The 23046-nt window shown below is 39.7% G+C and overlaps 1 protein-coding gene across 3 annotated transcripts; it reads left to right on the top strand.

Moving 5' to 3' along the window:
- Nucleotides 1-991: 991 nt before the first annotated feature.
- LOC129767927 (putative helicase mov-10-B.1) lies at nt 992-19617 on the top strand. 3 transcript variants are annotated; one of them, XM_055769219.1, is made up of 5 exons: nt 992-1088; nt 16493-17207; nt 17384-17675; nt 17731-18032; nt 18093-19617. In XM_055769219.1, the coding sequence occupies exons 2-5, from the start codon at nt 16564-16566 to the stop codon at nt 19540-19542; spliced, it is 2688 nt and encodes an 895-aa protein (XP_055625194.1). In that variant the 5' UTR covers nt 992-1088; nt 16493-16563; the 3' UTR covers nt 19543-19617. The 3 variants fall into 3 exon arrangements, with proteins under 3 accessions (XP_055625194.1, XP_055625196.1, XP_055625195.1); XM_055769221.1 differs by having other exon boundaries at nt 1004-1088; nt 16844-17207; XM_055769220.1 differs by lacking the exon at nt 992-1088 and adding an exon at nt 1321-1427.
- Nucleotides 19618-23046: the final 3429 nt, after the last annotated feature.

Genomic DNA, 23046 nt, shown 5'->3' on the forward strand with positions numbered 1-23046 from the left:
ATGGCGAGCCTCCGACTCGATGTACGTTGCTCGTCAGGGTTGTCCTCCCAACAAATATTATTAGTGATTGGCACCAATCTCGATAGAGCTTTTAGTCTACTCCTTCATCAATAAGCAGTAGATAAGCTTGAAGTGTAGTATAAATAATGGACGCAGTGGTTCACACACAACATGGGAAAAAATTAGAGGATAAGGGAGCGTCGATGATAAGGCACAGAAAAAGTTAGTTAACTGTTGTACAAACGTGCAATTTCATAATTTTCATTCGTATATACAGAGCGGAAGTGCAACGCTCGGAAAACGATCAACATGTATATGGGTAAACGTATAATATTCAATGCGTTCATACAGAATGAAATTCAACATTGCATGCATACATATTATAGTGGCGTGTTGAGCAACGTTCCAGTAATCATTTTCAACATTATTCTCTTTATTGTATTAAGAGAAAATTTTTATTTCTACTCATATTCGCGCCATTCCTTCCAACCAACTGTAAATAGTTCGCTTTTGTATAACTTCTATCAATTAAACTAATTGGGGCTTCATGTTCAGCCATCATTACGTGTCTATCCTGTTTCCGATCGTACACGTATTTTCCAAACAAATGCTTTTCATCAAAGCTTCAATCCAATACGCCAGGGGATCCCCATATACTGAAGACATTGGAAGCTTCCGTGAACTCATCATTGAGAACGATGTTTTATTAAGATCCAAATGTTTGGATAATTCCCAAATCGCCGCACTTATTACGAAAGTGGAAATAACTTCGCTTGGATAAGTTGATCGATAATCACACAAATCCTTAGTTTTGTTTTCACGGTCGTACATTTTGCTTGCTTTATCACAAAGTAAATCTTTCGTCGAATTGATAGGCAATGCTGAAACCAGCATCATCTCTGGCCGCTTGAAAACGCAAGCAAAGTAATTCACGCCGATGTCAGCAGAAAACATATCTGGCAGAAAGCTATTCCCATTTATTCAGTCCTCAGTTGGAACAGTTCGGTGGGTAGTCTCATATGAGACATTCCGGTTCCCAAATAGTATGGGTGTGATTGAGTGATTTTTTTGAAGAACATTATACGTTTGTAAGTAGATTTAATGATTAAATTGGATATAAATGGTTCAATCAAAAGGATCTGTTTACTGCTCAAGGATTAACGATTATCAATGATACTGTTCATGAACGTTTATTTCTATACGATAATTTAGTGAAACAGCGTTGTCGCTCGTTACCTAGATCTATCCCTGTATATTGGCAGGTGGTTGTATGTTTGTTGTTGACTATTTGAAGTGCAAACCTATCAGTAGACCGGTTGAACTGCATCAGTGCACTGTTTCGTGTTTAGTGCTCTCGGCACGTACCTAATTGTTTAATGTGAAATTAGTGTTAGAAATTGTGATAATTAGAATACACAGAATATAATGTAAGACAATTTCTTCAAGCCAAACATTCCGTAATATTTCAAAAATTTCAACCATATTCAAAATTAAACAAATAATACATTTTTGTATATTAGAAATATTATTCGAGTGCAATTCAAACGTGTTGTGTTTGATATATACAGGTTGAGTCATAACGATGCATATGCCGTTGTGTTGCTCATCACTGTAGACCTTTTTCATTATTTTTTTATTCACAACGATTATCATAACTTCAACTAGTTTTGATTTAGGCTGGATCAATGTAATGTTAAAAAACTTATTCGCTATTTTGTAATATCAAATTGAGAAGTTCTACTGAATTTTTCTAACTTGGCAGCGATATGCCTGATATGGGACAAGTACAGAGATTTTTTCTTCCATTTGTTATCGTCAAGTATAATGAAAATAAACTCTTATGGCTTCTCAGGTTCTCGAATTTCATTTCCTGTAAAAATGTACTTGCTAAAAGCTAAGCTAAAGCGGCCCATAGACGTTCAATATTTTTGCGCGATTCGTTTAGGGGCAATATTGAAGCCCCTAGACGAGCAATTATATTGCACAAACCAGAATATTGCGCAATAATATTGAACGTCTATGGGCCAAAGACGATATTGTTTCCTTGAAAGAAAATCCTAATTCTCGAATAAGTGTGACCATTCACGTTGTTTTACCAATAGCGACCTCAACATCACCTTTTAAGAGCACTCGATGAGCCTAAACCACTTTTTTTTTCTTATTTTAGAGCAGAAAAAGAGGCTTCTACAGTACTTGTTCGCTAACTGGGCTGGAATCGTCCAGTTAAACTGAGGGGAGCTTCAATGAATTGTTTGATTGTCACTGAAAAAAACTCCTGCGCTTATGAACGCTCTGATTTGACTAAAAAGGTAGTCACCTGTACGGTGTAATGTTTCTAAGGCGGCGGTTACATTGCTTGCAGCTTTATACGCTGACCGCTCGAATCGTATGCAATCGTGAGAAGTGAAGACTTACATAGGATTTTATTGGTTTGGTTACATTACTTCCCCTCGCTTCGTTCGAAATTTTCTGCTTCGAGTGAAAAAATAGTTAATATAATAATGAAGGTCCCACCTAATTCCCCTACATAGGTTTGAGTTAGTCGATTATCTAACTGATAATTTATTTGAAAAACATGACCAGTGTGGCAAAAAAAATAAACTGATTGAATCTACAGATATGAAATCTCCTCTTTGTGATATTAGACATTCACTCAGCTTTATCGATTCACAAGTTTCTTTGAAATGCTTGTAAGAAGTAAGCAGTAAATATTTCTGTTTTATCTAATAACAATAACACAAAGACGCGTTTGTTGTCCCGTAATGCCATCCCATAGCATCTTCTGAGTTCACTGAAACATGACTGCCAAATTTGTCAGACAAACTGTTCTGATCTCCAGATTAATCAAACATTTCAGCCGTTGGATGAATTTCAGGTTGACGCCTTTCCGTTCATTTTGACGGTTGTCGCTTGATCCTTCAGAAATCACTCTCTCGATCTTCAACCAAACCTCAATCATAGTTGTTCTCATTTGTATCCACTATAAGAGAAAACTCCACTATCTTTCAATCGCTATCACAATTTAGATTTATCATGGCTGCAATTACGCGCGTGCTCAATCTAATGTAGACTACATACAATTTTTTTTTCAATTTCTAAAAACATGTGAAACATCCATCATTATCATTGAGACGAAGATGGCAGTTCTTTCTTGTATATTAGTTGAAATCAACTTTGTCAATTACAATTTCAACATACATATTACATTTTTGACATGTGAAATGCACTGCCGTTTAAAATCAGCTGTTGCAGTTGCTCTTTTAATGTGCGTAAAGGGTGTGTCACATCAAATTGCATCACGGAAAAAACGCTGTAGAAATTCGCCCAGTAGACCGATCCTTTTGAAAATTTTAGACAGTAAAATAAAAACTATTAAACAACTTTTGGTATTTTCTTTTTATTCATACTTCGAGCCCAAGCCCGTATGCTCGCACCTTCCTCTTTACCCCGTCCATAAGGTTCTGTACAACGTCAGGTCGTAGTTTTTTTTTGAACAGAAATCCATTTTCTCTTGAAGTCCGCCTCCGATTTGACAACTTTTGGGTTCTTCCGGAGGGCCTGCTTCATAATCGCCCAATATTTCTCTATTGGGCGAAGCTCCGGCGCGTTGGGCGGGTTCATTTCCTTTGGCACGAAGGTGACCCCGTTGGCTTCGTACCATTCAAACACGTCCTTTGAATAGTGGCACGAAGCGAGATCCGGCCAGAAGATGGTCGGGCTCTCGTGCTGCTTCAATAGTGGTAGTAAGAGCTTCTGTAGGCACTCCTTAAGGTAAACCTGCCCGTTTACCGTACCGGTCATCACGAAGGGGGCGCTCCGCTTTCCGCAAGAGCAGATCGCTTGCCACACCATGTACTTTTTGGCAAACTTGGATAGTTTCTGCTTGCGAATCTCCTCCGGAACGCTGAATTTGTCCTCTGCGGAGAAGAACAACAGGCCCGGCAGCTGACGAAAGTCCGCTTTGACGTAGGTTTCGTCGTCCATTACCAGGCAATGCGGCTTCGTCAGCATTTCGGTGTACAGCTTCCGGGCTTCTTCGTCGCGGTTAGGAGCCTTCTGAACCTTGTATGTACGCAGGCCCTCCCGCTGCTTGGTCCGCTGGACGAATGAACTTGACAAATTCAGCTTATTGGCGACATCCCGGACCGAACTTCTCGGATCACGTCTAAACTGCTTAACTACGCGCTTGTGATCTTTTTCACTGACGGAGCATCCATTTTTGCCGTTCTTCACCTTCCGGTCGATGGTTGGGTTCTCGAAGTATCGTTTTAGTACTCTGCTGACCGTGGATTGGACGATTCCCAGCATCTTACCGATGTCCCGATGTGACAACTCCGGATTCTCGAAATGAGTGCACAGGATTGATTCACGACGCTCTTTTTCGTTCGACGTCATTTTTCCAAATTTACGAAAAATTGACAGTGAAGCATGGCCAACGTGATCTATACACTCTTATCTGATTATTAGCGAAAGCTGAAGATATAATTCCTAAAAATTAAATTTCTACAGCGTTTTTTTCGTGATGCAATTTGATGTGACACACCCTTTAGGCATCGAATTGAAATAAGTAACACCCTAAAAAAATGGAGTTTTGTGCAACTCTACTTAAAAAGTTTGGCGTTCGTACTTCATCAACATTTCTAGTATTATATTGGTGAATATCACTTCCTCTTTCAATTCGATCACACAAATATCGAGGCAGCAATCCATTTATGAATTTAGAGACGAACACCATGGATAAATACACCATCCTTTGCTTCACAGATAGTCATTGAAGAGTGTCTAGCATGAGAGCTGAGAAAGTGAATCTGCTACAATGCAAAATCAAATGCATTTCTTTATTTTGTGAACGTTGTAACATCAACATTTGTGTTTCACTAGCAGGGTAAAGAATGAATGAACATTAGCCCATGTGTCATCTGTACAAAACGCTCGGTGCTGTAATATCTCGAAGAAAATACCATGTACTTGGTTTTTCCAACTTTAGTTAACTGCTTATAGTTCAACCAGGTATTATATATAGTATTCCCGTTTAAGTGCAATTCTGCTGATTCCAACAGAACTATGAACAGAACTGTATTGTCAGCAAATGAATTTATATCACAAAAACGTAAGACTCGTTTCATGTCATTTATGTACATTATGAACAAAATACGCCCTAACACGCTTCCTTGTGGAACACCAAATGTACTAGCTATTGGTTCAGTAACAGTGTTACCAAAAACAATCATCTGCATTCGATTACGCAAATAACATTCAAACCATTTAAATGCCGAAACTTCTAAACCAAAGCGCCGCAGAGTCTGTAACAACAATGGCCTGGAAATAGTTTCTAATGCGCGCTTCAGATCCAAGAACACTTCAATTACCGCTTCTTTATTCTCGATATATTCCTTCCATTCAGCTAACACCAGCTTCAGAGCGGTTTCACAGGAATGTGATTCCCGATATCCCGATTGCTCTGGTGCCAGCAAGGAGTTATTATTCATATAATTCACCAGCTGTCTTTTAACAACTAATTCTAGCATTTTTTTCAGTTGTGTGCAAAAAAATTGATAGGACGAAACTTTTCGGATTTAATCGTCCCAGCAATTTTTTTTCTCTACTACAGTGACTTTCAACATTTTTGGCTGGTTCGCCACGGTTACTTCCATATTAGAAGAATGTCGGGAGTGAGAATGGAACTCATGACCCTCAGCGTGAGAGGTATGGATGTTACCACTACGCCAGATCGCCTCCTCCAGACAGCAGTTTTCTGAATTGGAACCACCAACGATTCCTTCAAAACTTGGGGCACGTGCCCAATTCTCAATGCATCATCTATCATCTATCAATGACATGAAAACAATCATGAACAACTTTAGCTTTGACGTCAAAATTGACGAAAAAATCCAGTTTACATCTACTGGCCGTCGGCTGTACTAACCTGACGATTCACTAAACAAATCAATACTTTAATTAATGAGTGAAACACTGTAAACGAAATATGAGCTAAACTTATTCTCTGATGTTACAACTGAGATTCCGAAAGTTATGGATCGCGGACAACTGTTTGCTATTATTCCTGTTCTGAATAATCTTACTCTGGATATGATGCGTTCTGACTTTTTTCAAGGATATCGAAAAATCATTACGAGCAACTCTATAAGTTATACGAAACTTTTGTAACATCTATCCCTCGTACGGTTTATTCGCACTAAGTCAAGATAATACCAAAGTTTGTGTTTTCAGGCCGACCAATTTCTGTTTAACAATGTTTTTAATACTTGTTCGCAGAGAATTAGTAAGAAAAGATGCCCTGGTTTCGAAATCACCCGATACCGGATGAGAATCTTAGCTCCTAGTGACAAGCTCACACAATGCTTCCTTCGAATAATGTCTTCAGCACTTAATCAAAACTCTATCATTTAATTCACAATCATTATTATTGAAACTGATAAATATCGTTTCGTGATCTGTTGTTTTCAGTTCATCAACGGTAGATGATTGAACCGTGTCAAAATTTGTATACAAGTGGTCAATGAATGTTCTTCTGTACTGGGTAATTCGTGTGGCTTCACAAACAGTTTGTTTTAATCCTAAATAATCCATTAGTCACTTTATGTTTTGTTCATCAAACAGATTAATATTGAAATTACCAGCTATGATAATAATTGCAATGAAATTTACATTAAAGTTTCTTTTTGTCAGTTATCGTACAATCAAGTTTTCGTATGTACTCCGAAGCATTGTCACCGTACCCTAATTGCATTTTATCAGTCTTGAACATCGTGAAATTGTACATACAAAAAATTTCCACTAGAATTTCACGCAATTTCATCAAGCGTTTTTGTCATGCGAAAATAATGTGAATTTTTCTAACGTCTCAAATTATATTCGAATGCCGCTCACATTTTTGACAGCAGAACTTTAATTCAAATATTAGGTGTACCGGTAAGTTTCTTCGGTTTTACAACAGATGGCATAACATGATTATTATTCCAGTGAATCAAATTTCCAGACATTTGTTGGAAAGCTACTGTCTTTGCGCGTCTTTTGCAGTATATGTCAAAAAGTTGAGGCGTAAACAACATAGTTTTTGTCACTTCGAATATGTCGAAATTCCTACCAACGAGAGTGTTTTTGCGGGGAGTGTTACTTCATTATTTCAATATGAAAAAAAGCTGTGGAAAGTCTAGCATTTTGATGGAAGTTCATGGCGACCATGCTCCAACTGAACGAACGTATCAGACGTGATTTGCACGGTTTAAAAGTGGTAATTTTGAATTTGAAAGACGAAGAACGTTGCGGACCGCCAAAAAAGTTTTGAAAATAAAGTATTGGAGGCTTAGCTCGATCTAGGTCCGTCACAAATGCGACAAGAACTTGCAGATATACTTGGAGTAGCTCAGTAAACCATATCCGATCGTTCAAAAGTAGTGGGAATGATCCGAAAGATAGGACATTGGGTTCCCTATGAATTGAAGCCACGAGACGTCGAACACCGTTTTTTCACGTGCTAACAACTGCTTGAACGGCATAAAACAAAGAGTTTTTGCATCGAATCGTTACTGGCGATGAAAAGTGGGTCAATTACGACAATCCTAAACGTCGAGCAACGTATGGATACTCGGCCATGCACCAACATCGAAGACCGTGCGGAACATTCGCGGCTGAAACTGAATGAAACGATTACGGGGGACCTCTATCGACGACAATTGATGCGTTTGAGCCGTGCACTGAAGAAAAAACGGCCACAATTCGAGCACAGACACGATAAAGCTATTTTGCAGCAAGACAATGCTCAGCCACATGTTGCGAAACCGGTCGAAACATACTTGGAAACGCTGAATTGGGAGTTCCTATCCCACTCGCCGTATTCTCCAGCCATTGCTCCGTCCGATTACATTGTTCGATCGATGCAACATGGCCTGGTTGACCAGCACTTCTCCAATTTTGTTGAAGTCGAAAATTGGACCGATTCGTGGTTGGCCGACAAACCGGCCGATAATTTCCGCAAAGGGATCCGTGAATTGCCAGAAAGGTGGGAAAAAGTTGTGACGGCAATAGTTTGAATATTAAATTTGTAACCATTTTTGCAAACTTATCGCCCATAATTTGGCAAGTTTCGTTCATCAAGCAGATTGTTTGCATAATGTCAGGATTGTGTCATATTTACCCGAAACCCGCTCACCCGAAAGGCATTCACCCGAATTCCACTCGCCGAATGTAAGAAATACCCGAATGCGACATCTACCCGAATGTAACATCTACCCGAACCGACACTTTACCCGAATGCAACAATTACCCGAATGTTACAGTTACCCGAATGTAACATTTACCCGAATGAGACAGTCACGCGAATGTAACAATTACCCGAATGTAACATCTATCCGAATGTGACACTTACCCGAAAAAAGGATATATTCGAATAATACGCAATTTTTTTTATTAAGAAGCATTTGAGTATTTATTTCTGATGAGTGTTATATAAAGATGACATTTATCTTGTACGTTCATTTCCTCAAGCCTCAAGCCGCCGCAAGCAAACCTGTGTTTTAAACATATGAGACGATCCTCTAGTTAGCATACCTTTATCTGGTGCATCACGTTTGTAACCAGGCAATCAAAATGATATACATAATTAGCCTGGAAAACGTAATGCACCAGGTAAACGTATGCCGTCCTGACTAAAGGATCGTCTCCTATGGTTGAAACAAACCGGGCAATCGGTGGAACACAGGTTTGCTTGCGAGAGGTCGCCGCTTCCGACGGCGGATCGGCGGCCGACTCGGATTGCATCACCTCGCCGGCTTGGTGCCGCCCCGGTTCCTTATCCCCGTGAAATGGGGCCTACGCCCCCTTACATTGACCTCAGAATAAATTTCATCACGAAATAATAAGTTCATGATAAAAACTGCGCTGCGGTGGTAAATACCATTTTTTCTTATAAGTTCTTTTCACATTTTCATGGCTGTTGGAAAGCTATCATCCACCCAGCACTACATCACTGGTATACTATTCTACTATGCTAAAGAGTCACATCGCAATTGAAATATCCCGAGAACGAAGAGTCTTCACAATTGGTAGCGACTGTAAGTGCCTTGTATGTATGTGAATAGCTTAGTTTTGTTCTTTTTGTTTTGTTGTGGAAAAAAGGCAGAAGCAATAGAGAGGCAGATGAGAAGGAAAAGATTGTCCAGTCAGTCCAGTTGAATTGTCATCCATGTTATTGTAGAGTTTTTGTTATATTAGAATAAAATGTAAATATTTGTTAGAAATTAAACGTAGTTTGTGCCGCAGTATCGAAATTGTTCATCATTCGAATTGTGCGTTATACCCGCATACCCAACAATCACACGAGTGTTCGTCCACCCATCACCCATTGGAATACAGTCTGCGCAAAAGGAGTTTCGGTGGAGTTGAACAATGGCATCTATGCTTTATATTTTTTATGTTTTTATGTTTTATGTGTCGGGTAAACGTTACGGGGTACGGGGTATTTGCTGCATTCGGGTAAATGTCCATTCGGATATTTGTTACATTCGGGTGAACGTGCTTCGGGTAAACGTGTTTCGGGTGAGTGGATTCGGGTGAATGGGACACAACCAATGTCAGGCGTTTTTATTTTGTTATATATATATTTTTTTGTTATACATATTTTGTTGTACTTCGCATACCAACTCAATGCGAAGTACAACAAAATATGTTGTCTGTTGTATATTGCGTTTTGCTGCTTGCTAGTTGCTTATTGCTCCGGCGTGCAAACCGCCTAACTGTAGCATTTTTTCAGATTATCGACAAGAGTGAGTTAAAAGGAAATGTGGTTTGCGATCTTGGGATCGGATCTTGGTATACTTGTAAAACGAGAACTTAACGCAAACGAGCGTGAAACAATTCCCTGCAGAACATTTTGTAAATTCATGACGAAATGACTGAACAACTTTGAGATGTAGGATGTATACCCAAAAAAAAACCCGGGTAATGTTGAAAAAATCAAAGAATAAATAACAAATCGCTACTATGGCATTGTGCCCCAATAACATAACGCTAAAAAAATTGGAATCTGGACCCCCCGGGACCCTCTCTCTCCCTAACGTAACGCAAGACATACTTATAAAGCATTACAAGTAACATAACCTCGACCTGTGACTACTTCATTTTTTGAACATCATCATTTCTTTATTCATTGAACAGCATCATATATTATTCGTAGATATTCAAATTCAACATACAACAAACATCTTAAAGCAATCCTACGTCAACTATTCAGTCATGGTTCGAAAACAACCCTTCAATTTTCTTGTTTTTTTCAAAAAAAAAAACAAAACAGAAAATAGCAATGAAATGAAATTCGAACGCAATTAAATTATTTTCTCGATTATTTTTCCAAAAATAATTAGAAATATCCGCGTGGACAAAAGAGGAGCGGTATAAGAAATATCCACGCTTGTCCACGGAGGGGAAGGGAGTGTCTGAAATCGTGCTTTTTTTGTCCACGTGGTATGTGGACAGCCCCTATGGCGTCTATTATTGACCAGTTAACGCACGCCCGGTTGAAGAGCAGTCTAGTTAAAGATTTCCCAGTTAGCGAACTACTACTGTATTTCCATTAAGTTATGTGGACAGCTTTTCATGTACCATGAACTCTACGTTTACCACAATTAATAGTTAAAAACGCCTATCAACCAGTTTGTACGCAAAAATATTTGTTACCGTAAACCGGGAGCAAATTGATCACAATTTTCAGAAAAACGTGAATATTTCCTAAAGTCTTTGTTAGGTGTTTATCCAATTATGTTTGAAATCAGTACTGGTACTAAGGCCACAAAACATTATGGAAAGTTTTGTTCAAAAAAATCTTTAAGCGTTGATTTGGAAAATTTTTAGCGTAATGTAGCTTCGGGGTGAAATTGATCAATCTATGTTTCTCAGGATTTGGTGATAATATATGAGGATATAATATAAGGCTTAATATGTTTAGCGTCTATAAATATTGTTTTGATGCATTGAAAATATGTTTCTTTGCAATAGTTGAAAATGGAAACGAAAATGCTATTCAGAAAAATATTATTATTGTTTTATTCAATTTAACTGCACATTTTTTATTTGTCTAAAAAACCCATTCCGCTTTTATCTAGAGTTTCCGACCTTCAACATAAAATACTCCTAGCAGAAAACTGCCAGCATAAAACCAATGTGTATGTGTGATAGATGAAAATATTCTAAAGTCGTTCTAGTGAACATTAGAAATAATGCCTGAATAATTTGAGAAGAAAATCCGTGGCGGGATTAAGAAAATTAGAGAAAGAAAATATCTTAAGGCGGGATTGGGTTGTAGAGGGTTAATAAATGATTCGTTGAGAGCCATTGACAAAATTAACCCTCAGATGATTATTAAACATGTCAGATTAAATAAGTTTAAAATTAAAATGCATAATTATTGGGAGACGGCAATTTCGATGTCGGTAAAATAGGCGCAACCTTTTTTTCCTGCGGTGTGACCTGTCAAACTATGCTTTTTTTGTTCTTCACTTATATTGTTAACCTATAGAAATAAACATCTAGCTTTTTCATTACTCGTAATATTATAGATTTTACGATTTATTTTGTCCCCGAAAAACCCGAAACCGATCAGGTTATGGGCCCAGTGGACGCGGTGAAATAATCGAGTAAAGTTTCGGTAACGCGGAAATAGTTAATCGTGAGAAATGGAGCAGGAGAAAGAGCTACTTAGAGTGCAGCTGTTCGATGGCACCAATTACCCCTCCTGGAAGTATCGGATGCTAATAACTCTGGAAGAACATGAACTCAAAGAGTGTATTGAGCAGGATATTGGAGATCGGGCGGATTTGGTGATCGACGAAGAAGACACTCCTAAGCAAAAACAAGCTAAAGAGAAAGAAATTGAAAAACTTCACAGGAGGCAGCGAAAGTGTAAGTCTTTGATAGTTTCTCGTATTTGCGACAGCCAAATTGAATATGTGCAGGGACATGAAACTCCGAAAGCGATTTGGGAAGCACTTTCTCGCGTCTTTGAGCGGAAGAGTGTAGCAAAACGGATGCACTTGAGCCGTCAGTTGAAAGAGTTGAAATATGAAGGTGGATCTCTGCAGCAGCATTTCCTCCGGTACGAATCACTAGTACGACAGTTGCGGGCGATTGGCGCCGTCATGGAGGAGGTAGACGTTGTGTGTGGATTATTGCTGAGCATGGGAGACGAGTATTCAACTGTGGTGACGACGTTGGAAACACTTCCAGCGGAGAATTTGACGCTGGAGTTTTCCAAATGCCGACTATTGGACGAGGAAATTAAAAGGAAGGGTACGAATTCCGGTTCCTCTGTAAAAACAGAATCAATGGCGTTTGGCGGAAGTGCAAGGTTCGGTCCGAAAAATACAAACAAGAAGGTAAAGTGTTTTACGTGTCACAAAGTAGGACATAAAGCTTCGGAGTGTCCAGAGAAGAAAAAGAAGGACGGTGATAAGAAGCAACACTCGAAACCTTCAGCGAACTTGCTAGAAGGCAACAGTAGTGGTATTTGTTTTTCTGCTGTTGGTATTAGTGCGGCTGAGAACAAAGTGCGATGGATCATAGATTCCGGTGCTACGGAGCATATTGCGAACGATAAAAAGCTTTTTGTAGAGTTACGAAAAATGCAACAGCCAATGGAAATCGCTGTGGTGAAAAGTGGAGAAAGCGTTTTGGCTGAGTACTATGGAACAGTGATAGTGAATTCGGTTATCAATAACAACACGATTAAATGCACTGTGAAAAATGTGCTGTACATTCCGGAAGCGAGATGCAATTTATTCTCTGTGCGAAAAGTTGAAAGTGCGGGAATGACGGTTATTTTTGAGGATGCGAAAGTTAAAGTGCTTCGCGGATCGGAAGTGGTCGCGGTTGGTAAACGCGGTAATTTGCTATATGAGCTGGAGTTCTACTCGGTCGGTAGTGCGAATAACGCGTGTTCGATGTACTCATGTGGACAAATTCGAAAGAATGATGAGTTGTGGCACCAACGATTCGGCCATTTGAGTCAGAAGAATTTGACAGTCCTCGCGCATGGTGAAATGGTAACCGGATTGGAAATAGTGTCGCGGGGAAAAGAGCATAATGATGTGCTGTGTGAATCTTGTGTGAAAGCAAAACAAACGCGGAAACCTTTTGACAAAAGCTTCATCGGTAGACGTTCGACGCGAGTGTTAGAGCTCATACATTCGGATGTGTGTGGGCCGATTACTCCGGTTAGCCATCAAGGAGCGAAATATTTCGTCAGTTTCATTGATGATTGGAGTCGATTTGTCAAAGTGTATCCCATTTCCTCGAAAGACGAAGTACTCTTGTGTTTCAAAGAATACGTAAAGGTGGCTGAAACACAGTTCGAGAGACGCGTATCGCGAGTTCGTTGTGACAATGGCGGCGAGTATCGCGGAATCGGTTTCGATAAGTTCTGTCGCGAAAACGGTATCCAAGTAGAATATACTGTGCCGTACACGCCAGAACAAAATGGAATCAGCGAGCGTATGAACCGTACGCTGATAGAAAAGGCTCGGTCGATGCTGATAGGTTCTGGAATCAGTAAGGAATTTTGGAGTGAAGCCATTCTTACGGCTGCGTATTTGACTAATCGAAGTCCAGCTAGTGCGATAGGAGAAAAGACGCCAGCGGAGCTGTGGAACGGAAGGAAACCAGATGTGTCTGGTTTGAAAGTGTTCGGATGTCCAGCGTTCTGTCATATTCCTAAAGAACAGAGGAAAAAGCTAGATGAAAAGTCCTGGAAAGGAATTTTCGTAGGCTATGGCATTGGCGGCTATCGTGTATATGATCCTAAGAAGAAAAGGATTGCAGTGGTTCGAGATGTTGTGTTCGAGGAAAGGAACGCTTGTGTTGTAGCTGATGAATCCAAGCACAGTGTGAAGCATGATGCTATTAGATTAGCTGATCCGACGATAGAGAATAATGATGATTCGGAGTCGGAGAGCGAGGTGGATCCTAGCGAAGTATTTTCTACCTGTGATGAAATTATGCATGACGACAGCGCAAATGGCCAGTCTGAAGATGAATTACCTGATCCAGAGTCATCTCAGTCGGAGATGAATGAATCTCGTACGAATCGAATGCGAAAACCTCCAGTGTGGCAGCAAGACTACGTCATGGATTTTGCTGGCTTCGCTTTAAGTGCTGTTGGCTTTGTAGAAGATCTACCGACCACATTAAATGATGCACGAAAGCGTGAGGACTGGAAACACTGGGAGAAAGCAGTTCAAGAAGAAATGGATTCGTTGATCCGCAATCGAACATGGACATTGACGAGACTCCCTGAGAACAGGAAAGCAGTATCATGTAAATGGATATTCAAGCTTAAACCGGGAGTGAAGGGTGAGCGGCGCTACAAAGCGCGACTGGTGGCTCGTGGATTCACTCAACGCCATGGATTTGACTTTACTGAAACGTATGCGCCAGTAGCGCGGCTTGATACACTGCGAACACTTTTGGCAGTGGCAAACCAGCAAAGATTAGTAGTCCATCAACTAGATGTGAAAACTGCCTTCCTCAATGGTAGGTTAGATGAGGAAATTTTTATGCTCCAGCCTGAGGGGTTTCAGCAGGAGCAGGGCTTGGTTTGCAAGTTAAATCGTTCGATATATGGTCTCAAGCAAGCCTCACGTGCGTGGAATGCGCGTCTTCATGAGTTTCTAGTGAGCCTAGGATTTGTACGAAGTGAAAATGACGCATGCCTCTACTGTCGTGGTAGCGGATCCGAGAGAGTATTCATTGTGGTTTATGTGGATGACTTACTCGTCGTTAGTAAGGATTCAAAACTGGTTCGCGAAGTGAAAATAAAGCTATCGAAGGAGTTTGAGATGTCCGATATGGGACCTGTGAATAGTTTCCTTGGATTGCGTATTGAACGTGACATAAGTGAAAGGGTCTTGAGAATCAGTCAACGAGGTTATCTAGAGAGTTTATTAACGAGGTTTGGAATGGAAAACTGCAAGGCTGTGGCTACACCTATGGAGTGTCATCTCAAACTAAAGAAGGGTGAAGAAGCTGAACGTACTGATAAGCCATACCGGGAGCTGATTGGGTGTTTAATGTACGTGACACTCACATCAAGACCGGATTTGTCAGCGGCAGTCAATTACATGAGTCAGTTCCAGAGCTGCCCAACCGAAGATCACTGGGTTCATGCGAAGAGAATCCTAAGATATATAAAAGGTAGCTTGGACTTGGTGTTAGAGTTCCGAGGTGATGATGAACGTGCGACGGCATTTGCGTACAGTGATGCAGATTGGGCAAACGATGTAAATGACCGGCGGTCTATCACTGGTTATACATTTAAGGTTTTCGGCTGTACTGTTTCGTGGCTGACTAGGAAGCAGCAAGGAGTGGCCTTATCCTCAACGGAGGCTGAGTATGTTGCGTTATGTACAGCTGCTTGTCAAGGCGTCTGGTTAATTCGTATTCTGAAAGACCTGGGAATAGACATCATTGGACCACTGGTGTATTATGAAGATAACCAGTCCTGCATTGCGATAGCTAAAGAGCCTCGCGATAGCAAGCGGATGAAGCATGTGGATGTTAAGTACTGTTTTATTCGAGAACTCATTCAGTCTAAGGCCATCAGGATCGAATATGTGCCTTCAGAGAAACAGCAAGCGGATATCTTGACGAAGGGATTACCATCACCAGCATTTCGAAGATTGCGTGGAGACCTTGGATTACAGGAACATCGTAATTGAGCAGGGGTATTGGGAGACGGCAATTTCGATGTCGGTAAAATAGGCGCAACCTTTTTTTCCTGCGGTGTGACCTGTCAAACTATGCTTTTTTTGTTCTTCACTTATATTGTTAACCTATAGAAATAAACATCTAGCTTTTTCATTACTCGTAATATTATAGATTTTACGATTTATTTTGTCCCCGAAAAACCCGAAACCGATCAATAATAACTCTGAACATTTATGTTTGTATTCATTAATACGTTTGATCAGTTTCACTCCGATGATCAATTTTCCCCTGGATGACGGTACCATTGATATGGGTAGCAAATTGTTTTCTGTAGAGATAGATTAATCTCTTAAATTATTATCGAACTTACTATCACCGTTATAAAAACAAAACAAAATTGTTGAAAAAACAGGCAATAGAAATGTGTTGCACCTCCGGAAACCCGTACCTCCCACGCTAAAGGTCACTTGTTCAGTTTTCATTCCCGACATTCTACCTTCGGACAGGAAGTGAAGCCGGACCAGCCAAAGTGTTAGAAGTCACTAAATACAGGAAAAGAAAACTCAGGATGTTGTTTGGCTCAGCGAAAACTCTTAAATTATTGTCTACGAAATGTAACGTGTTATTTAGAGTTATTTTTTTACATAGGCTGGTATGCATCGCTCAATGGTTCGGGGAAACGATACTCAAGTCATTATTTGAAAGAAAAATACGCAACTAGGCAAACGTGTGCCTGTATTGATCTTTTTTCCAACTTCTATTTTTTTAATTCATACAGTTATTAAGTATTAACCTTCGGAAATAAAAACAGACGTGCCAGCAGAGACAAATAGAAACATAAAAGACAGTATGACATTGAAAAATAGTCTACCGCCTTCCGGTTGCGCTCAAATTCAAACAATCGTCCAGAAAACCGAAGATGGCGGAAAAAAACATGGCAAGAAAAACCCGAAAGCCACAAGCAAGAAATCCTCCAAGAATTGTGGAAGCGCGAAACCAAATGATGCGCACAAACAATATCAAAATAGTGTAAAATTACCGACGAAAAAGATAGTTTCTAAGAGGAACTGTGGATCTACTTGTCAATGGATCATTCAAAGGACCTCCACTTTGGTAATCACAATTTCAGAATCATCAGTTACGCAAAAGTCCATTGAGAAATCGGTGTTTGCGCTAAAATTAGTTCAGCTGCCTAGGTCGGAGCCAACCTTTCTGCTCATGGTAAAAAATCAATCTGCTGTGGTCGTTTTGTTACGATCCACAGTTTTGACGAAATCGGACAAGAAATTCCTGGCTATTTTCCCTGAAGGTGAAGTGATCCGAATGCGTCCCGATTACAGTTGGGAAGAGGAATTTACACTCAACAATCCGTTTCCGGACGCCAAATACGTCGAATTGAATATTACTGCCCAGGCCCTGATTCCGGATGGAAGCAAATTGGTTGAAGTACTCGAGAGATACCGCTTCAAACGGAATAGTGAAAAACCTAAGAGGTAATTATTCGAAAAAATCGACTTGTTTGTGTAGCCTAGCTTATTTCTGGTCAAAGATAGACGTCATTGTGTATCTTATTTTAATTGTCTACTCAGTAATTTTGAACAAGAACAATCTAGATGCACATTAAATCACTATCAAACTTACCGAACTTATTCTCATGAATCATTCGCAGAACTCAACTTAATCTACAAGAACTCCCAATGTTTGAAATTCCGAAGATATTCGCGTGCTTGTACAGAACTAATTTCAAGAATGCAGGCGCTTATGGACAGCAAGAAGTTGAACTTCTAGCCAGAGTGAATGAGTCAAAAGAACTTTTCCTTCGATCCAGCGAAACGTATAGAAGGCAGTTAACCCTTCTTAATCAAATAGAGGACGAGCATCTGAGACAACAATTTTTCAGCTACAGTATTAACAATCCCGAATTAGTGGATAAAAAATTCGGTCGTATGTACAGCCTATCAGTAAGAGCTTGCGATCGCGATTAATGCTATGAATAATCTATTTTCTGCTTTATAGCTGGGCCAATTCAAAGAGCAACCCTTAATGCTCAAAGAGGAAACAGAAGTTCTTGTTATGGTCGAGTCTGTAACCGGACAAAAAGTAATCAGAGGTATCATAGACCGCATGGACCATAAAAATATTGTCATCATCATGAGGAAGAAAATATCTGCCGAGGATGTTGTAAGAATACAATTTTGTGCCAATAGAACGGCGTTGCGATTAGAGTATCGTGCACTAGAATTGCTGGATGAATCTGTTATTCAGAAGCTATTCTTCCCTGAGACCTCTGAAGCAAGTAATTACGAACAGTTTACAGAGTAAGTAAAAAATAAAACCGTATTGCGTTAAACTTGATTGATTTTAATACATTTTGGTAGATTTGAATGGTTTCTTAAGCGAATGTCCTCTAACGAAGAACAAATGAAAGCTGTAAAAAACATTGTTAACCGTACCTCGTATCCTGCGCCTTACCTATTGTTCGGACCACCAGGGACTGGAAAAACCGCTACACTGACAGAAGCTGTTTGTCAGCTTCATAAGTTACGACCGAAATCTAATATCCTGATCGCGACAGCATCGAACTTTGCTGCCAACGAGATAGTCAACAGACTTTTGCCGTTAATTCCTACTGAAGACATATTTCGCTTCTTCGCTAAGTCTAGCGAGCGCAAGATAAACGAAATCGACGTGGATGTCAGGGGTGCGTCCAATCTTATCCGTGGATCATACAGTAAACCATGCTACGAAGACATTTATATGTCTAGGGTAGTAGTCTGTACGATGACCACGGCTGGTCGACTAGCACAGGCAAATATATCAGACAAGCACTTCGACTATATTTTCATCGACGAATGTGGTGGCGCAAAGGAGGTATCGGTGCTTGTAGCCATCGCTGGTATCGGAGCGAATGAGAAGAATATCAACGCACTTATTGTACTCGCGGGCGATCCTCATCAACTTGGTCCAGTCATTACGTTTGATTTTCTCAAAAATACCAGTCAAAGTATTTCCATGTTAGAACGTATGATGAATCATGAGTTTTACCGGAAGGATTGTTTCGGAAGGTATAACTCTCTGATTATTACCCAGCTACGCGATAATTACCGTTCTCACGAAGCGTTATTGCGATTTTCAAATTCTATGTTCTACGATAATCAACTAAGAGCAAAAGCTCCCGAAGAGGTGGCGAAATGGGCTCTTGGTTGGTACCGTCTCCCAAACCGTTCATTTCCAATAATATTTCACCCGGTCGATGGCCAAATCATGAAGGATTCAAGCTCCACTAGCATTTATAACGTGGAAGAAGCAAACCTAATAATTCACTACATAAAGGATATACTTAAAGAAGGCTTGAAGGGAAAACGTGTTAAGCAGAGTGATATTGGAATAATATCACCGTATGCTCGCCAAGTTAATTACTTGAGGAAACTATGCGATGAACACAACTGGAGTGAGATCGAGATAGGATCTACTGAGCAGTATCAGGGTCGGGAGAAACTTATCATGCTGATATCGACTGTCAGATCGCGATGCCACAGCGTTGGTTTTCTAGCAAATGTCAAACGACTGAATGTGGCCCTCACCAGAGCACGAGCGCTTCTGATCGTCGTCGGAAACCCAGTAACATTGGAGCGCAACAAACAGTGGAAAGGATTCATCGCGTATTGTAGAGACAATGGAGCGATTTTTAAGCCGGCTAGCAGGCCGAAAAAAGGGAAAGTATATGTCGTGCAACCTCAGATTTCAGTGAATAAGAATACACCACAGAGGTCGAACACGATGAAGCAGGCAAACAGCGTTTTCTGGGATTGGGATGTACATCAATGAAATCATAGTTGCAATGTATTGCTGAGAATGGAGCACCAAATCAAAAATGATAATAAACTTTAAATGCTTAGTTTAAAGCGGACCTTACACGGTCAAATTTATTGACAATATGATGACATTTGAGAGCATAATGACAGCTGAACATGGCCGACAACGCAGAAATCCGGATTTTCTGATTTTCGGGCATCAATATCGTGACATTTCATGTGGATGCATGATGATGACGTTTTACCTCACGGACTTTCAGACTGAGTTGCCAGATTTGCAAGCGGACATTTAATGTTTGTTAGTCTTTTTTGCGATTGCAATTAAAATTCATAAACTTCTGAAATTGTAGGAATCATAAATGAAAGCTTTTGGTTTGGAAAACTGATACAGTAATTTACATTTAATGCGACATGCCGAGGAACCACTCAGTGTCGCATTGGAGGCGATTTGACCTGTAATTGGACATTGAAGATGAGAGTGGTACAGCGTCGACGTCTGGCGGCGAATTTCAATGTGGGGCCATAATTTGGGCCCGAACTCGATGTTTACAAAAATGTCTAACTAAACGTGTCGCATAAAGGTCTGCCCAATACCTAAAATAGCAAAATACAGTACTTTTCGCGATACAAATCGAAACCTCAAAGTAAACTGACAATGTGATGGTGAGAGAGTGAATGTCATTTTTTGCGCTAGCGAGCGGGGTCTAAGTTGTGTGTTTCTTCACACTCCGCTATAAAATTTGGAGAATGAGAAGATCTGGGAAAATCACAGGTGAAAAAAAATCACGTGTTAATTGAAGTTACAGTAGAATCCCGATTATCCACGAATAGTCGGGATGATGTTTAAACATAGAAACTATATTTTATCAATACAGAAATAGATACAGATACAAATAATCGAGGTACAGATACAGATACAGATAATCAGGGTTCTACTGTCATAGTCTTATTTATCGAATAAAAACATTTGCTTGCAGATAATATATTTTATATTTTCGCAATCTAAAATAATCTGGCATCCCTGAAACTGAAAGGATCAGTCTGTATTTGTGAAGCGAGTATTATGATGTGTTTTTGAGAAGGAAAAACGTGTTTTAAAGTGTAAATTATTAATGAAAATTAACTTTTCCAAATCAAATTAGTATTCTATGTGAATGCAAATCACTTTTTTTTTCTGCAGGTGGTGAGAAAATCCCATACAAAAATTGTATCTGAAACTGACGTTATATAATAATAATAAATTATAGAATATCTGAAAATTCATAGAAAATAGGTTAAGTTAGAGTTAGGACTACGCGCTTCAACTAATTAAATAATACCAAGTAGATATTTTCATTCAAATTTTACCAATTGAAAATTGCCTTTTAGCCTTCTAATCTGATGGAGAATAGTTTGGATCCCAAACACGAATGTCGCCACTAGCCATCGCGGATATTTTCGTTGTCTCGGGTTGAGGGCGATATTGACCGTGTAAGGTGGCAAAATATTGATTGAGGTTAGATCGGATGTCGAAAGCCTAGCTGTCACGATATTGAAGACACTTATTGTCAATCAGTTTGATCGTGTAAGGTGCCCAATATAGATGCATGATGTTGACGTTTTACCTCACGGACTTCCAGACTGAGTTGCCAGATATGCAAGCGCACATTTAATTTTTGTTAGTCTTTTTTGCGATTGCAATTAAAATTTATAAACTACTGAAATTGTAGGTATCATAAATGGAAGCTTTTGGTTTGGAAAACCGATACTTTGAATAGCAAAATACGGTACTTTTCACGATACAAATCAAAACTTCAAAGTAAACTGACAATGTGATGGTGAGAGAGTGGATGAAACTTAACAACGTTTTAGGAATTTTTTAACGTTGAACTCGGTCATTCTTTGCGCTAGTGAGCGGGTTGTGTGTTTCTTCACACTCCGCTATAAAATTTGGAGAATGAGAAGATCTGGGGAAATCACAGATGAAAAAACATCATGTGTTAATTCAAGCTACAGTAGAATCCCGATTATCCGCGGAATAGTCGGGCAAACTCACCGCGATTAACGAATATCGCGATGACCCATTAAAGGACAAAAAAATGCAAACACGAAAAGAGATGTTTCAACATAAAAACTATGTTCTATCAATACAAAAATCAATCAACTATCCATCTATAAGGTCGTGTACACCAGTGGCTAAATAATGTAAAAGCCATGACCACAACAAAAGAGCATGGGCCTACCACTCACTAACAAATTCCGGAAAGGCCTATTGATTTACTATGGAACTCGCAGTCACGAATAATCCGCAGGGCGGATCACCCGCTCGATGATAATCGGGGTTCTACTGTCATAGTCTCATTTATGGAATATAAACATTTGCTTGCAGATAAAATAACTTGCATATATTTTCGCAAACTAAAATAATCTGGCATCTCTGAAACTGAAAGGAACAGTCTGTATTTGTGAAACGAGTATTATGATGTATTTTTGAGAAGAAAAACCGAATTCTAAAGTGTAAATTATGAATGAAAATTAACTTTTACGAATCAAATTAGTATTCTATGTGAATGCAAATCACTTTTTTTTCTGCAAGTGGTGAGAAAATCCCATACAAAAAATATTTCTGAAATTGACGTTATTTTATAATAATACTGTTTAGTAGGAATATCTGAAAATTCAGAGGAAGTAGGTTAAGTTAAGGTTAGGACTACGCGCTTCAACTTATTAAATATTACCAAGTAGATATTTTCATTCAAATTTTACCAATTGAAAATTGCCTTTTAGCCTTCTAATCTGATAGAGAATAGTTTGGATCCCAAACTCGAATGTCGCCACTAGCCATCGCGGATATTTTCGTTGTCTCGGGTTGAGGGCGATATTGACCGTGTAAGGTGGAAAAATATTGATTGAGGTTAGATCAGATGTTGAAAGCCTAGCTGTCACGATATTGAAGACACTTATTGTCAATCCGGTTGATCGTGTAAGGTGCCCATAATACATTATAAGGCGTCGTGCTCGAATTACGTAACGCTTAAAATCCGGATTATGGACCCTCTCCCCCCTACGTAAAGCAATTTCCTATCTCTAATACACAGAAAATAACGCATCCTCGAACCCCATCCACACGCCCCCCCCCCCCCCTTGTCGCGTTACGTAATTTGTGTACGACGCCTAATGTTCCTTCTATTTAGACGTCCCTTCGTGAAACGTAACCAACGAACAGATTGTAGTGCGATTCACATACAACATCCACGTCACGTTCACGTCCTGTGACGTCACGTTACGTCAGTTATTCTACCATGCAATTAATATGAAAACATTCACATACACCGGCAACGTAACGACCCGTCAGCATACGTTCAACGAGAACGACTGGTAGGATTTGTAGAAAAGAATAATTGACGGAGAGGAACGGTTCCTTTAGTTTTTGTCTGGGCTTTGTGTTTCGGCTTTTGTTTTGATTTTGGTTGTACAGTAATTTACATCTAATTCCACATTCAGCTAATTGAACAGACCTGTGATGCAACACGTTTAA

The sequence above is a fragment of the Toxorhynchites rutilus genome, chromosome 2 (genome assembly GCF_029784135.1).
Source record: "Toxorhynchites rutilus septentrionalis strain SRP chromosome 2, ASM2978413v1, whole genome shotgun sequence".
Classification (NCBI taxonomy): Eukaryota; Metazoa; Arthropoda; class Insecta; order Diptera; family Culicidae; genus Toxorhynchites; species Toxorhynchites rutilus.

Coding starts and splice junctions, on each gene's coding strand:
- LOC129767927 (XM_055769219.1), top strand. CDS start 16,564: ATGACATTGAAAAATAGTCTACCGCCTTCCGGTTGCGCTCAAATTCAA. Junction 17,676..17,730: donor GTCGTATGTACAGCCTATCA/GTAAGAGCTTGC, acceptor TCTGCTTTATAG/CTGGGCCAATTCAAAGAGCA. Junction 18,033..18,092: donor AATTACGAACAGTTTACAGA/GTAAGTAAAAAA, acceptor ACATTTTGGTAG/ATTTGAATGGTTTCTTAAGC.